Source organism: Canis aureus, chromosome 26, assembly GCF_053574225.1.
Source record: "Canis aureus isolate CA01 chromosome 26, VMU_Caureus_v.1.0, whole genome shotgun sequence".
NCBI lineage: Eukaryota > Metazoa > Chordata > Mammalia > Carnivora > Canidae > Canis > Canis aureus.
Genome location: NC_135636.1, coordinates 29782932 through 29800749, shown reverse-complemented (window position 1 = coordinate 29800749; position 17818 = coordinate 29782932). Strand labels below are relative to the sequence as shown.

Genomic DNA, 17818 nt, shown 5'->3' with positions numbered 1-17818 from the left:
AGTCATGAAGTTCTTGCTTTGTTCAGTCAGAAGCTCTCCTTCTTCTTCTTTTTTTTAAGATTTTATTTATTTATTCATGAGAGACACAGAGAGAGGCAGAGACTTAGGCAAGAGGGAGAAGCAGGCTCCCTGTGGGGAGTGTGATGTAGGACTTGATCCCAGGACCCTAGGATCATGACCTGAGCCAAAGGCAGATGCTGAGCCACCCAGGTGTCCCGTGAAAGCTCTCCTTCTTACTTCAGACTTCTGTTAAAGTATTTTAACTTCAGGTCTAGAACACTAGCAGATGGTAGTCATGGAAATAGAGATGGTCTTGAATATTTCAGTGGAAGACACTGCTTTGAGAGAGGTGTGGGGTTTCAGAGGCTATGTGAGGACACACTGAAAGGACAGGAGTGGGCCTCTTTGGTCTATAGTCGTGTTTGGAAACCATGAAAATGACAGCATCATGTACACAGACCTGCTCACATGTACACAGACCTGCTCAACCCCTCCTCAAATCCTTGTACTCAAGGGAGCTTTTCAGAAATTTGTCAAAGTGGATGGATATCACAATACAAGAGGTAATTATGATAGGAAATACTATATTGAGTCATTCTACAGACATGTGCTGAGCAATGCACCATCTTTGCCCTCAAGGAGCTCACAGTCTGGGGGGGGGCAAATTATAAACAGATTATTAAAATAGCACAGTATGCCTTCTTGGTGGAAATTAATTAAAATCCATGTGAAGGAAAAAGCAACAAACTTTGGGGAACTTGAAAGACTTCACAGAAAATGAAGTGATGTATCTTCTGTAAGATGAGGACAATAACATCCCCCTTTTAGGATTATTGTGAAGATTAAAGGGATAATACATAAAGCTTTTAATACAGTTGCTGGCACATGGGAGGCATTCAACAAATGTTAGCTAATGTTGTTATTATATTATTATGGAGAGGTTTTATTGAATCGATGAATGACAGTATATCCATTGATTGCACTCAACAGAGACAGACTTCAGCTAACTTAAGAAAGGCATTTATTGGAGAGTAACTAGTGGTCACAGAATGGAAAGGAGAGTTTGACAACAGGCCTCAGGAAGCTTAGGAATCTCAGTATCTGTAACAGGAACTTTGTATAGTCTCTTTGGGATGATCCAACTTTAGCCACCTTTTATCTTTGGATATCTCTGCTCAGAAGCAAGAGTCAGATTAGATTAGCTGGGATTCTCTGCTGATTTCTATGATGAGGGACTAGGTTTCCATGGTCAGCAGTCTGCCAACTCATATGAAGTTAGGGAGGAGTAGGTCCTGGCCCTAAGGAAGGGATGCAGAGAGTGAGTGATAGTCACCTCAGGCAGTATCAGAGTAATTCCAAAATCTGCTGATCTGTTGAGACTGATGATGAAAACAACCAGGCCAACTCATGGTACAGCCTCTGGACATTTCCTTTTGTCCAGAATCTTGAATGCCCCAGCTCATGACCAATGGCAACCCAGTATGACCATACCTATCTGACATTCATCACTGAAATATCTCTGGTTTCTCCATGTTTCTTCTTAAGTATGGTAGACTTAAGACTACAAAGACTACAAAGACTCTTAACTATTACAATTATAGAAGGAAAAAAAAGGTTTTGACCTTTGTATATGGAATTTCTTTTCATATGTCCACATTAAAATTTTCTCATTTATCAGCTCATGACCAGAGATTTGCTCTGGGGCTATATTATTACTATATAAATTGTCAAACCCTTCCTTCATCCGATTACTTATTGTTTTTTTTGGCTTATGCATGCTACTGTGCTTTGACCTTTTGGGATCTCATCTTGTTTCTAGAATAACTTTTCAACAATTCATAGTCATTTCCATTTTATTCTTGTTTTTCAAAGTATTGGAATTAGCAGTTTTATTTTTATTTTTTTGCTTACGTGATTCTTCCATTTCTGATATGACGCATCAGAAGCAGAAAGGTGTGACATTTTAGAGAAGACACTAGATTTAGGGGTCAGCTGTCTGAGATAAAAGTCATAGCACTGTCACAAGCAGGGTGTGACTTTGGGGCAAGTCCTTGAACATTTTTGAACTTCTGTTTTCTTGTTTATAGAATCGGGACAGAAGTAGCAGCTAGGTTGTGAGCTCCTAGAAGGGCAAGGTTATGGTCGTGAGGTACACATAAGATTGTATATGTGAGAAAAAAAAAAGATTGTATATGTGAACACATAAATCAAATGTGATGTATGCTTATTGTTACTATCACCACTATTGTAATTATTATCAGTTAAGATTTTCAGGGGAAACTCCCCACCCCCCCGGCCCCCCGCCGAAATGTTTCTCTTAGGACTTTGTGCTCTAAGTGCTATTGTTAAAATAGTGACTCTTTCAAGCCTGTGTTAGCCCCTCTGACTGCAGTACACACGAGTCTTGCCATCTGGGATGTTATAAAAAACTTCAGAAATCAAAGTAGATTATAGCTATTATCTTCCTCTTATCTGGATGTCCTGACATAGAAGAAATAAATTGTTGTGATAGTTTGATCTTCCCGGGACCATAATGTCCCTCATCAGCTCTTTTCAAGGTGATTTCAGACTTACTGATGTGTTTGAATGCCTTGTCAAGTGGGTAAATGATCTTAATTTTCAAGGACAGATGTCTCTTGCTTTGCTCTTTTCCAAGCCTGAGGAAAAGGCTCCTGTACTCTGCAGCCATTCAGAAATTAAAATTGGTGGTTCTGTAGGAATGCCTGCCAAACCATGTACCTCATTTTTCAAGACATGATCAGGCTGCGCAAATCTTGAATATGTAGATTCTAAGCTGCAAGACTAGGATTTTTTTAAAAAAATATTTTATTTATTTATTCATGAGAGACACAGAGAGAGAGAGGCAGAGACACAGGCAGAGGGAGAAGCAGGCTCCATGCAGGGAGCCTGACATGGGACTCGATCCCGGGTTTCCAGGATCACGCCCTGGGCTGAAGGCGGCGCTAAACCACTGAGCCACCCAGGCTGCCCAAGACTAGGATTTTTAAAGTAAGTAAATAAATATTTTTAAAAAGGCATTTCAGTGTAGCAAGCTTCCCTATCCATTAAAAGTTTGAAATGATTTATTAAAATAAGATGTAAGAATTGTCTCATGTTTTGTTTAGGTTGGCTTTTCATCACAGCTGAAATATGCTTTACTCAGATTCACATGATTTTCTCTTTTTAACAAGATTTTATTCATTCATTCATTCATTCATTCATTCGAGACACACAGAAACAGACATAGGCAGAGGGAGAAGCAGGCTCCCTCCAGGGAGCCTGATGCAGGATTTGGTCCTAGGACCCTGGGATCATAGCCTGAGCCGAAGGCAGACACTCAACCACTGAGCCACCTAGGTGCCCCTCACATGATTTTCTAAAGAAGAAAGAAGAAATTGAAACTGTCCATCTTTTCATGTTTTATTATTTTTCCTTTTCTTCTTGGTATTAATTACAGTTTTCTCTGGATCTACCACACACACACACACACACACACACACACACACACGATTTTATTTTGTTGGGGTGCCTGGGTGGCTCAGCCAGTTAAGCATCTGCCTTTGGCTCAGGTCATGATCTCAGGGTCCTGGGATCAAGCCCTACATCAGGCTCCCCACTCAGTGGGCAGTCTGCTTCTTTCTCTCCTTCTGCTTCTCCCCCTGACATGCTCCTCCACTCATGCTCTCTCTCTCTCTCTCTCTCTCAAATAAAATCTAAAAAAAAAAGAATTTTATTTTATAGTGTTTTGTGATCATTGCTAAGAGGTCCTCAGTAGATCTGTTAGTCTTCATACAAGTAAGTGAATTGCATGCACCCATGTGTATTTAGTCTCTCCATGTCCTCCTCTCTGTCTCCTCTCACCTGTTTCTGTGTGTTTCACATAATATTGCACAGTGAGCTCATTTCTAACATTAAATTTAATAGACTGGCTGATGTTCAATGCACATTAGCCTATTGCCATGCAGTCACTGTAGCTCATGGTGCAAAGCGTCGCTGATGGCGTTTCTGACTGCTAGAAAGACCTGACCTGCGATCTTTTGCACTGTTACCCTTATGATGAATTTCATGTATTCCTTATGCTTTTTAGTCAGCAGCTCTAGCCACCCTTTATCATTCATTGATTCCAAGAAATTCTTTTTTATTTAAGATTTTATTTTTAAGTAATCTCTATACCTAAAATGGCGCTCAAATTTACAACCCTAAGATCAAGAGTTGCATGCTCCATTGACTGAGCTAGCCAGGCTCCCCCATTCCAACAAATTCTTATTAGCTTGCTACTGTTAATAGCTTTGCCTCAAGGCAGTAGCTGTAAAACTTATTCTTACCTTCATGTGCACCTGTTCTTGTGTTGTCCCCACCAACCTTCTTTCATTTTGTCCTCCTATGCCACAATCACACCCTTTCTCCCACTAGTTTTCTCAGGAGTGGGGCTTAGCTATACTAGCAATGTCTAATATGTATTAGTAACTGGCCACTGATGACCCATCTGGTGACCCATCTCTAGCCACCATTGCAATTGGGAATCTCCAAGTTGTGTTTACCCAAGACTATATTAGCTATTCTTAGCCCTGCCTCTATAAAGAATCTCAGTTGTAGGTACATGAACAGGTGGCTATATTATTTTTTGTTTGTTCTAATGTAGATAGGCATTGGAGTCAGACTGCTCTATATTCTAATCTTGACCCACTATTTCCTAGCTTCCCAAATATCAGTTTCCTCTTCTCCAAAATGGGGATAGTAACAGTACCTATCTCACAGAGTCATTGCGAAGGATTAAGTGAGGTCACATGCATGAAGCTCTTAGCATATTTCTTGGAACAGGGTAAACAGTGAGTTCTGGCACCTCTTTCTGGACTTGAATCACTTTTGTGGCACTTTAGACTGGGGAGAGGGGAGGCTTTGCAGAAGGTATAATTTATAAGCTATGTCTTAGAGGATAAAAAGGAGTTAGCATCCCAGTGGATAAAGAAGGGGGAAGGATTCCCAGCAGCAGTATGCTTAAGAACTATAAGAGAGCAAGGCCTGTTTGTGGAAATTGCATATAGTTTATCCTGACTGAAGGGTGAGCTAAAAGTGGGGAGGTGGGAGGAGGTGAGGCAGGAAAGATGATCAAGAACAGATCACAGAGAACCATGTAGAGCTCCTGGAGGAGTTTAAACTTGATCCTCCATCACTCCCTCCATCTGCATAATCTGGTTCCTCTGTTAAGCAGTCACATAAACTTCTTTAAGAGCAGCAATAGCTAAAAGGGGCAAGAGGGCAGCGAATTAGCCTCAAACGAACTGCATCTCTTTAAAGCTAATATTCCTCCTCGAGAATACTATATTAATTAAACATATGCCTTGCAAGATTCATTATTGTTTTACTTGTGTTCCCTGTTGGTTGTCTCATTCATTAATTGGCTGATTAGTAACCCTGAACTCTTGTATCTCCCCACCCCCTTTTTGGCATTCCCTTTTTAATATACTATGCTGTTCCTCCTGGGACGTAAACTCCAGGACCCGTCCCTGGCCTGCTCGTGTTTGTTTTCTTTGCCCCTTGTGCCTGCCTCTGCTATAACATTTGTAGTATGTGTTAAGTAATCCTTAAGGTAACATTTTTATTATGTCATAAAAAGTGCATGGCAAATATATTATAACTCATGGACTTTGTTTAAAAATGAACGGATAATTTATTGAGTGTGTTACATGAGCCTTGCTCCCCTCCCCATTTCAGCTGAGACTTGCTGCTCATTTAGCCTAGCCTCCTATTGAGTGCTCCCACCCTGTGACATGCTGGGAAAGCAGACCCATGGTTGGCTAGAAATGACATCATAGTTTATGTACTCAATAAAAATTTAATTAAGTCATTACAGGAATTGCAGTCATCATTTAACCCTCTGATTTCTTCTGTTTAGTTTATTATTAAACATTCAGTAATACCAGTCACCAAATCCTGATGGCTTATAAAATAACTGCATGAATTTTAATAGCTTAAATAAATGGGAAAATATGAGTAACTGATATAAAAGGAACCTTTTCCTTGTGGTGGTGCTGTATGTATGGGTTTTTATGAAAAGCAAAGCATTATAGAAAGGATAAGAGTTTACTAAGAGAACAGCCCAACACTATCTGGGAAGAGTTTTTCATTTGGTTTGTCCATCTGTGTTTCCATCATGGGCAGGGTGCTCCATACAGAACCATCTGGCAGCAGGGCACAGAACCTGTATGCCAACAAACAAAAGCTTAAATGAGGGAATAAAATCCCAACAGAGGTTCACCAGAGGGAGTATCGAGCTTCCTTTGACTGCTGGGCTGTTTAGAAGGGCCCATTGGGGCAAGTCCAGTAGTTCAGGAAGCTGTTCTCACTCACCCTCACCTGTTGCCTGCATATCATGTGTCTGCACTGATCGAGCTTCCACCCTCTTCCAGGAAGGGCCTTTTTCATGATCTAATGCAGCCTGGGTGATGATATCTGAAAGCCATTCCTAGCTGTGGCTGCTTGCCATCCTTCAGCTAGAGGGAAGAGGGAGAGGCAGCTTACAGGTCACTAGAGTTAGAATATAGGACCAGAGGTAGTGGAGCCTTGCTAATAGGGAATTCTAGCCCTGCTCTCCATTCTTCCTGGGTCATAGGCAGCCAGAATGTAGGTGCATCTCAAGAGGAGAAAGTGTGTTTGTATGTAACTGAACCTTGCTGGAAACTGAGTTTTGCATATTACCATGTTGCTGATCTCTGGAAATGCCCCTACAGATGGTGAAGTAGGTAAAGCACTTGTCTGGAAATCACAGTCTAATCCTGGCTCTGACAGTAGCTTTCTGTGTGACCTCAAGACAAGTCCCTACCCCTTTTTGGGTCTTAGTTCACCAATTTCTTGGAGGCATTGAGCTAGGTGATCTCTGATGACCCTTCCAGGTTTAAGGTTTACTGGTTAGATACAATACATAAACTAGCTCTGCTTAGCAGATTCAGTGAATGTTTGCACCTGAGATGCTGTTGCCTTTGTGTTTGACACCTCTGACGTCTGCTTGTGGCTCTGATTCTTCTTGCAAGATTAGGAGAATAACTCGTATGGGAGTAGGGAGAGCCCCAACATGAGTATCAACATTTTGGGTTGTAGTCCTATCCTCCCACTTCAAAAGGAATGAACTCTAACTCTGGCTTGTTTCTTGACTCTGCCTTTCACCTCAACCCATTCTGGAAGATGATGCAATAAGACATTAGGCAGTACATATTTTTGAAATTTTAGAAACATGCAAGGTACTCAAAGCAGCAAAAAAGAGGAAACAAACAAAAGGGTGTCATTGGACAGAACACACTCTGTGTGACACTCAGGCCCTTGTAAGGATTCAGCCATCAGCATGCCAGTCTTAAACCCTGCTCTGGGCCAGGCCCTGATGTTGGGGGTGCCAAGATTAATCAGACAGAGTTCCTTATGACCTTTGAGTAGCTCACAGACTAGTGAGAGAGACAGGTACATAAATATCTCTAAACCACACTGTATATCCAGGAGGAGGAATGTGGATAGAGCTCTAGGAACATAAAGGCTGGAGGTCTGATTTGGCCTGGACTGATAGTAGGGGGAAAGGTCATGGATTGTATTACCAGCTATATCTACTCTCACATTTTCCAGTTTGAGCTGTGCCATTCTCCTCCTCCTCCTCTCCTCCTCCTCCTCCTCCTCCTCCTTCTCCTCCTCCTCTTCCTCCTCCTTCTCCTCTTCCTCCTCCTCCTTCTTCTCCTTCTCCTTCTCCTCCTTCTTCTTCCTTCTTTCATCATCATCATCTTCTTCTTCTTCTTCTTCTTCTTTCTTCTTTCTTCTTTCTTCTTTCTTCTTGTTTCTTCTTCGAAAATTATACCTATTAGAACTGGTTTTAGTTTTCTATAAGTGCAGAGCACTTTACAGTTTACTGGGGCTTTCAGCATACGTTGTTGAATTAATGAATGAATATATGCTAATTCATTTGCTGTTTAAACCAGCAAATGCCCTGTGTGTAGAGCATTTGAAATGCAAGGAAATAGAGAGGTTTGACTTGCCCGAGATGGCATCCTCTGTATACAGCAGAATTAGAACTTGAACCCAGGTTGTCTGACCAAACCCAGGTCCTTCTAGTACTCCTTTCTGCTCTACTTTCCAGATCAGTTATGAACCATGGAATTAAATCACTCCTTTGATTTATGATCCAAAGTTAAATCATCCTCCTGGAGGTAGGAATATGATGGAACATAAGGCACATGAACTTTGGACTCAGATGACTTGGATGCTAATCTCAGCTTTATCACTAATTTGCTGTGGGACTAGGGCCAGTCCCTTCACCTACCTGAGGCTCAGTTTTCTATGTATGTAAAAATGTGACTCTGGCACACCTACCCTCTGAATTCCAGTCACAGTTAGAGGAGATGATATCCATAAAGCACGTGGCCCAGAACCAGGTGCTTATTAGTAAATGGAGGAGATGACAGTGGGCATGGTTATGGTCAGGGTTGTTAAGCACAAATCTTATTCTCCATGTAAAGTTTCAGATAACTTGGTTGTTTCTAAAATCTGTCAGTTTAAATATCCAGTGAGTCCTTACTTATGTACTGCACATTACACCAGCCTTCTGCTGGGATGAAACATGGAGCAGGCTCTCAAGCATATTCCTAGAAGTCTGGAGGTCTGAGTTTTACCCTACTGAAGATATTCAGTGAGCTGTAGTATAAGACTCTGAAGGCCCACCTGGCTGTTCTCTGAGAAAAGTTCTACCAAGGTGTCAGTGGCCTCACTGGAATTGTATTTCAAAACAGTCTCTTAATCTTAACGGTCTTACTACTTCAGCCTGGCTTATTCCAGCTGGTTTATTCTCTCCTCCTCCCCACAGCCTCCTGGCTCTCCTTTCTCCTCAGCATCTCACTCCAGGTCCTCCCTCTCTCCCTCCTCTTCACACTTCTTCCTTCTGTCTTTGATACCACAGGCTCCTTTGAGTAGCCCTTAGGCATTTCCTAACCTGATCCTAGCGTTACCTTTCCAGTGTTACTGCCCATTTACCTTCCCTGGCATCCCCAGACATTTTCTTTCCTGCCTCTGCACCTTTGCACACCTTGTTCCCTTTGTCTAGAATGTCCTCTTTCCTCCAAGGGTCACATAAGCATTACTTCCTGGAGAACTCATCCCTTGCTCCCAGAGCAGAGATCATTTGTATGAAAATTAATTTATTGGGGTACCTGGGTGTCTCAGTGGTTGAGCATCTGCCTTTGGCTCAGGTCGTGATCCCAGGGTCCTGGGATCGAGTCCTACATCAGACTTCCCACAGGAACCCTGCTTCTCCCTCTGCCTATGTCTCTGCCTCTCCTTTGTGTCTCATGAATAAATAAATAATATCTTTTAAAAAATTAGTTTATTGTTTACCACCTTGGGGATAGAATTTGAGGCAACATATTACAGTTTAATTCTTTTTTACATGTCGGTTTTTCCATACTAGACTGTGTGCTCCTCCAGCTAAAAAACCATTTCTTATACTTTGTATTCATGGGGTCTACCATGAAGCCTGACATGTACCTGGGGCTCAGCTCATTAAACCAAGTTACTGCTTTGTGATCAGAACCCAAAAGAAGCTATCAAATTGGGGAGAATCCTGACAGATCAGGGAAACGGAGGTAGCCTAACAGTTCAACTGTTAGGGGCCCTCTCTCTCTGTTTTACTAGGAGTTTATCATAGTTAAGAGGCAAAAATAATATTTTTGGGGGTTTTCCCCCTTTTTTCATACTTTTGTTTTTGTCATTTTGTTTCTGTAGGTTAATTCTTATATCCTGAAGAAGAACATGATCCTTATGACAAATAATTTCTATGCGGCAATCTTGGGATATGATGAGGTAAGATCATTTGCCAAGCTTTAAGCAGAACATTGACTTCCCCCAAGAAAGACTTTTTTTAAATTAATTTTTTAAAAAGATTTTCTCTATTTATTCATGAGAGATACAGAGAGAGAGGCAGAGACATAGGCAGAGGCAGGCTCCCTGTGGGGAGCGCAATGCGGGAGTTGATCCCAGGACCCCAGGATCATGACCTAAACCAAAGGCAGATGCTCAGTCACTGAGCCCCGCCAGGTACCCCATTAATTTAAATTTTAATTAGTGAACACACAGTGCAATATTGGTATCTGGAGTAGAATTCAGGGATTCATCACTTACATATTGGTATCTGGAGTAGAATTCAGGGATTCATCACTTACATACAAAGACTTTTGGTGAGAAACTCTGAGGGAACCTTCAAGGGACATCATCACTATCTGCCATCACAGCTTAGAATTTATTTCCTCATCATCAGTGACTTGGCAACAGGAATGACTATGCCCAGCAATTTGCCTAGTGCTTGGAAAAAGAGCACAAATGGCATAATATGGTCAGATCATTCAGCTAGTAGCATTTATTGAGTCCTTGTGAGGTGCTAGATGTAGGGACAAAGGCAAATCAGTCACAGTCTCAGCCTCCAGAGATAGGAATACACATCTAAACAGTATGGGCTGCCAGACATCACACACTTTTATGGCTTTAATTATAAAAGCAATACATACTCATTTCAAAAACTCATAAAACTGCAAATAAGAGGTTGAAGTAGAAAATAGAAGGCTCCTTTCCTGTCCTGCCCAGTTCCCTGTCCCAGAGGAAAACTTTGTTAATAGTTTATTGGGTGTCCTTCCAGATGTTTGCATACACAGACATCTGTATATTTTCTTTACACAATGGGAGTCACACTACATGCACTATTCTGCACCTTGCGTTTTTCCGTGAACAATATATCTTAGGCCTCTTTCCACATCAGAACTTTTAGATCTCATTTTTTTCATTGTAAAATATATGTAACACCAAATTTACCATTTTTTTAAAGGATTTTATTTATTTACTCATGAGAATACACAGAGAGGAGAGAGAGGGGCAGAGACACAGGCAGAGGGAGAAGCAGGTTCCATGCAGGGAGCCTGATGTGAGACTCGATCCCGGGTCTCCAGGATCACGCCCTGGGCTGAAGGCGGCGCTAAACCGCTGAGCCACCCAGGCTGCCCAAAATTTACCATTTTTAAGTTACAGATTTTAGTGGTCTTAAGTGCATTCACATTGTTGAGCAGCTGTCACCACCATCCACCTTCAGAACTTTTTCCATCTTCCCAAACTGAAGCTCTGTACCCATTAAACCCTTACTCTGCCCTCAGACTTCTCCCAGCCCCTGGTAACCACCACCCTCTCCTTGCTGTCTGTGAATTTGAATCCTCTGAGTATCTCATGTACTCTTTTTTATTTTATTCTTCTTTGACTGGCTTATTTCACTTAGCATAATGCCCTCAGCGTTCACCCATGTGGTAGCATCTGTCTCATTTTTTTCTCCCCACTGTTATTATGGAAATTTCAAAAATACCGAAAAGGTAAAAAAATGCTGTAATGAACACCTGTATGCACACTAACAGGGTTCATCATACCTCATCTTTTTAACAAAACATGTGCTTTTATGCTTATTTTGTGGTGACCTCCAGCTTTTTAATACAAGCAGCACTACTTCTGGAAAATAGGCCTGGAACTCCCCCATCCTCAACTCCGTTCACCCACCCTGGACTCCACAGCATTTGCTACACTAGTGTTAACTGTCACCCCTGCTGGATGGGGACTTCTTCTGGGTAGTGGCAGTGTCTGCTGTGTGTGCATTTCTTTTGCTTGTCATGGTACCTGGCATGTGGCAAGTGAAGAATGAGGAAGGGAGGAAAGGCATAAAGGATGAAAGTAAGAAATGAGTTCAGGCTGGAGGAAGTGTTATCAGTCTGAAGATAATAATTAAAGTCAGGAGATAAGCTTACAAAAATAGGACTATTTGCAGTTAAAATGGAGACCTCCTGATTCTCAATCCACCAAATATCTTCAATTATTGGAGAGCAATTTAGATTGCATACTACACACGTCATTGATTTAACATGAGCTTTGCGGGAGTGGGATGGCAGTCCCACTGAAGTTGGACAGCGCCGTTCTACAGCACTTTTCCTAGAATGTTGCTTGGGTTGTGCCCCTATCCTGGCCACTTTCAGAAACTTCCTGTTTTCTATTATATTAAGTCCAAATTCCTCCATGGCACTTTTAGGCCTTCTGTCAACTGTCCCCAACATGTCCTATCCACTGTTATCTCCCATGGTTTTTGAGTGTGTAACCTTCTTTCCAAGTGAGGCCATTTGCCCCACTGCTCCGTGGACATCCTGTGCTTGACTGAAGCTCTCCTGGACAACTAGGTGTGGAGGGCAGTGGCCAAGTCTATCAGCTTTAGGTCTGAGGGCCTGGTTCAGGGCCTGGTACCTTGCAGGCACTCTCTGTATGAATGTTCAGTGAACCAATATATTCTCTCTTAGAATGTAGCTCTCTAAACATTCTCCATTCTTAAAGGCCCCCTTCTCCACAAAGCTTTCCTGACCTCTCTAGATCTGTTTGTTTACTCTGAATTTCAACATCATCCATCCATCCATCCATCCATCCAACAGGTATAAAGTGCCTACCATATGGGATGCACTGGGAATATTTTGGTGAATAAAACAAACATGGTGTGGTTCTTTCCCACTGGAGCTTACCTTCTAGTGGGGATATGGGCAATAAACAGGTAAACAAGCAAATAAAGATCTGGTTACAAGTAGAATGTCATAGAAGCTAAGACTGAAGACTGAGGAGCCAGCCATGCACAGGGTATACCTTGGAGTCTCCCTGTACAGATTGGCAGTTGTTCATTCTCCTGAATTTAATCTTGTGCTGTTGTTTGGTATGCACTAGCTTGTCCCTTCAACTAGATTGTCAGCTGCCTATGACCTGAGACCATTTTGCTGTGACTCTGTGTTCTCAGCATCAGGGTAAGCACATCATGGTGTCAAAATCAGTCTTCTGAGTGAGACTGCCACTCCAAACCCTTAACCATACCCAGGACTCTCAAGGCACAGGCTTCCTCTCAATTACTCTAGACCTAGGTGTCCCAGTCTCCTGAAGCATGCTTTTCTGTGTCGTGAGGGAAAACAGGCAGGTCCCATAGTAAGTTGTGGGAAAATTGATATGCAAACTAATATTTGGCTGCCAAACACTCTTTTTCCTTTGCGGATTTCTCTCTCAGAACCAGTCTCCCATTTGTTTTCACTGACTCATAGCAGTTGGGTGGAAAGAAGGCTGAAGTGTTGGGTTCATTGATTTATTTAGCCATTTTTATCCCCCACCCACCCCCACCCCCTGCCGCCCTGTACACTGTGTTAGGTACTGCATCGTAAATAGAGCTAGTTGGGCATCATCCCTTAAACTCACCAGTGCATTCTGGTCCTGAGTTTACTATCAATTAGCTAGATAACCTCCAAGCCTCTGTGTACTTATCTTTCAAATGGGGATAATAATATCTGTTCTTGGCATACGTAGTCATCAGGTGTGTGAAAGAACTCTGACAGCCTGGAATAGTCAGGTGTTATCACTGTTAATCTGAGTCCTGAGTCATCCTTTTCTTTCTGACTGATTATGGACTTGCCCCTTTCCAGCCATCTCACCCATTGCTAGGGGTGCCTATTTGCAGCAGGCCATGGCACCCATGGCTTTTGCTGTCCTGTGCTCTATTGCTCATTCTCTAGGTCCTCATGACACCCGCTCCCACTCCTGTTCCTTTCCATGTAGCACATGTGGGTCGCTGCCAGCAGCACTCCAGTTTGTGCCCAGGGCACTTCAGACACAGGCAGGCTGTTGTGTTAGCAAATAGCTTGGAGAATGGTGATGTGCCTGAGCTTGTTCTTGGGCCCTGTCCCCATCTGCCAGAAGAAGCTGATTTTCCTGACTCAGCCATTGTACCAGCACAGCCTCTTAAGCTGGGGAATTACAGGGATGTTTAGCAGGGGGCATTTGGAATAGGTTGAATGTTTTTCCACCAAACTATCAGCACCCCATCCTGGATTTGGCCCTTCCTGGCAGAAAGCCTAAAGTCAGACCTCAGATGCCACCATGTCCCAGAGGCCAGCCCACAACATCACACTGAAGACATGATCTGGGGTCTTCGTATAATGCTTTGCCACTTATAGAACCTGTCTTGGCTATTATCTCTGAATTCTCACAACAGTGCTGTGGGCTGGATCTTGCTGTGTTTGTTTGGCTCATGAGAAACTGAGGCTCGAGAAGGGCTGGTGGCTTTCAGCGGGCCACACAGAGCTGCCATTTGAATGTAGGTGGTCTGATCCCTAGATCTCACTGTTGATTGAACTATATCCACAGCTGCCTACCAAAGCAAGCTCCTGATCCTTGTATCTGACGTACTACATTTAACAAAATACCTTTACATGATCTGACTCTTATAATGCAAAGATGCTGTGTGTAGGGCAAGCAGTTTCATCTGTTTCATAGATGAGTAGTGAATTGCCCTCCATCTCTAAGCTTAGTAGCAGCAGAGCCAGGATAATCAGGCCTTCTGACTTCTGAGTCCCAGTCAGTGTTTTGTCTGGTCTACATGACCTTGGCACCTGGACAGTCCCTGAGGAAGCTACTCTGGACAGAGTAGCTTCTTGGGGCCTTTCCCTTCAGTCACCCTCACCCCATGAAGCCGACTCTCCCTTCTCTTTCCCTTAGAGGTCCAAGCTAGGATATGGCCCTAGTCCAAGGCCCAAGTGCTGCTGATTAGCCTCTGTGACATTGGGCTTCTTAACATAGCCCTTTTCTGTGCTGCAAAGGACAGTATTAGGCACACACACACATAGGCTCTGTGAGCGTTCCTTTTTTGGCTCATGGCAGTCCTCCGAATGGCCTATTTCTGTACTTGAGGCCGTGTCAGCCATGACCAACCCAGAGATGGTTGACAGTGAGGCCAAGGTGCCTGTTTTCCTTCCCCATAAAGCTAGCTGCCTTGCAGATGTGTGCCCTTGGACCAGGAGAGAAGGTGCAGCCTATGCCCAAATCTGTTTCTGGGGAAAAAATACCCACCCACACTACTCTGTGCCCATTCCTTGCAGATAGCAGTAGGAGCATTGTGGCACCATTTCTCTTCCTGGCCTCATAAGTATTGCTGGGTCAAGTATGGTGCGGGAGAGTCGAGGGAGCTATGGCCTAGGAGGGCAGCCATACATGAACCCCATTTCCACATTAATCTTAGCCAGTCACTTGCCCCCACCCCCGACTCCCATGTCCTTCCTTTGCATAAAATGAAAAGTTTGGATCTGATGCTCTCTGAAGACCCTTTCCAACTCTACCATGTAGCTGCCCTATTTCTTTCTTGTAGTGTCTGTAAGGCCTTTCCAGTCCAATTCTGTGGTTTCCAGCATATTCACAATATCCCCAGCTCTCTGGAAGACCAATTGTACTATGTGTTCCAGGGGATCCTTTCAGATGACCATGGGCTGGCTGCTGCCCTCTGGAGAACCTTCTTCAACCAGAAATGTGAAGACCCTCGACAGCTTGAATTGTTGGTGGAGTATGTGAGGAAACAGGTGAGCAGCTCTACCCCTCGCCTCCAGAGGCTCATGGAAAGCAAGTCTTTCCTGAGGACTGTGGATGCTGGACTTGCAGAGGATTGGGAGAGGTTGAGTTTCCATAGGCCAATCTGAGGTTATTCTGACCATATCACGTTAGCAGCCTAGCCATGAGCTGGGGTGGGGATGGGGAATGAGATAGAAGAGGCACTGAGTAGTCAGCTCTCAAAAACTTTTAGGCGTTCATTCACTACACCTTTGATTGCCTGTTATGTGCCCAGTGCTCTATGAGACCCCGGGCACACACAGTCCTGTAGGCTATGGGAATGGGGTACAGTGCAGTCACCCACTGTAACCCCCTCTGTCCCCACTTCGAAGCTCCAAGGCTCATGTTTCCCCCTCCTGATTTCTAGCAGGACCAGACTCCAAGCAGCATTCCACAGACATCCCTCGAGCCTCTTCCCACGCCTCATTCCCCAACCTCCTCTTCCCCCAAGGCTCCCTGACACTAAAACTTCTTTTTTTTTTTTTTTGACACTAAAACTTCTAATAGAAAACTCCAGTGTGAGGACTGCTTAACTACATAGTTTTCCTCGAAACCATGGCTTCACTTCTTGATCTCTGTCCCCTGATCCTGTACTGATGGGAAACCCATACCTTATAGATGAGTGAACTGAGTGACAGGGAACAGGAACATAAGGGCTTTTCCAGGGTCTCCCATGAGTCAGATGGCACAGCTGGCCTACAACCCCAAGCTGGTGATTCATGTAGCCACTAGAGGCCTTAGCTGCTCCAGACAGTTCATCAGCTCAGGCTGTCCCATGAGTCACACCTTTGCTTCTTGGGCTTGGGCCTGGCCCTGTAGCTGAAGGGGCCTCACCCCAGTTATTCTCTTATTCACCTGTATCCACAGCCTTCAAGCCTTCAGCAGCCAGGAAGGGGAAGGCCAGGCCCTGGCTCTGGGGGAGAAGACAGAGCCAGCAGGAACAGCTTGTTGATCGCTAGAAAAATCACACAGTGGGGCTCTTCAGACCCAGACAGTAGAGAACCCCCAGAAGCCAGGACTTCTGTTTGATTATTCTTCAAATCTGACAGAGCTGGGAGAAGGCACTGTGGCCAGAGGGCTCCACCCACAGAGAACTCTTGAGACTCACACTGTTGACTGGACTCACTGTCAGACACAAGTAGCAGTTGGCAAAGCAAATGCTGAGTTTTTTGAGAGACCAGCTTAACTTTTCCATCTGCCATGTGGGCTTGTGCCAGGGGCCACAACAAGGGCATAGCTGGGACCTCTCTGAGGGCTCTAAAACAAGGGACTGCACACCAGGGCCCCTAGAAGAAGTCCCATATTGTCCAATGAGAGGCAGGCAATAGAAAAACAGTGATGGGGCTCTTAAGGAATCAGGGAGCTTTGATGGGGACCCAGTCCTGTCAGCAAAACATCTGAATATCTGTTGTGCCAGGCACTCTGTTGAGGAAGTAGAAATTCATAGGACCCAGACCTGTCCTTGAGCCAGCTCATGGTTTAGCGATGAAGCCAGTCAGGCACAAGGCTAACCCTGGAATAAGTCAGTTTGTGATGTGATACAGGTAGAAACAAAGTGCTGTGGAAGGCCAAAGAAAAGCAAGACTAAGTATGAGTGCACTGCTCGGGAAACCAAAGAAGCTGGGTCCTGAGCAGACTAGTTCTGCACCATAATCCTAGTTGGCTTGGTGGGTAGCCCAAGACCCAGTCAGAGGTTATGGTGAGATTCCCAGCGCAGAAGATGGACAGAGTGGTAGCATCAGGGACAGAAATGGAGTTGTTGGAAAGAGGAGTGTATTTTAGGGAAGGTAATAGGTCAGTTGCTCTCCTTGCTCTGGAAGACAACAGGACATGTGGAGATCTAGACCTGAGGTATCTGTGAGAGGTAAGTTGAGTTCAGGGGTCAGCAGCCTGAAGGTGAAACAATAGGAGTGAAGGAATTCTTGAAGAGGGAGATGATCCAGGGACTAAGATGAGGCCTCCAGACTCCTGTCCCTTCCCTTTCTCCCAAGTGCCTTCTCACCCCACAATGGAGCCTCATCTCTCTGAATCCAGTGCTCTCGCTCCTGATGTGATACACATCTCCCCTTGATAGCATTTCTCATTCTGCTGTCCTCCTTACTAGCAGCAGCCTGGGGAGGATTTCCCAGAGACCACCTTCATCTCCTGAGACTTGGCCACTCATTAGATCACCTGCCTCTTGCAGAACTACCCATAGCTCACCTTCTCCACAGCTATTCCCCATTCTCCATCACAGGAGTCGCTTCTCCGCTTGCTGTTGAGGAGGTGAAGCTGGGCCCACTGGCCAGCATGGTGGTCCACTAATCGTGGGCTTGGGGCTCACTAGAGAACATTAGGGACATACATAGTTAAAATTTAAAAAGTGCCA

General features: G+C 44.0%; 1 protein-coding gene across 6 annotated transcripts in view; it reads left to right on the top strand.

The window, feature by feature from the left end:
* The window catches only part of UQCC1 (ubiquinol-cytochrome c reductase complex assembly factor 1), a 99148-nt gene that overhangs the window by 79316 nt on the left and 2014 nt on the right, over window positions 1–17818 (top strand). For 5 of the 6 annotated variants that reach the window (XM_077872885.1, XM_077872887.1, XM_077872886.1 and 2 more), the window contains 2 exons: window positions 9754–9831; window positions 15309–15422. In XM_077872885.1, the coding sequence (XP_077729011.1) occupies window positions 9754–9831; window positions 15309–15422 (192 nt within the window). The remainder of the gene's footprint in view (window positions 1–9753; window positions 9832–15308; window positions 15423–17818) is intronic. The other variant, XM_077872888.1, reaches the window with a different exon arrangement.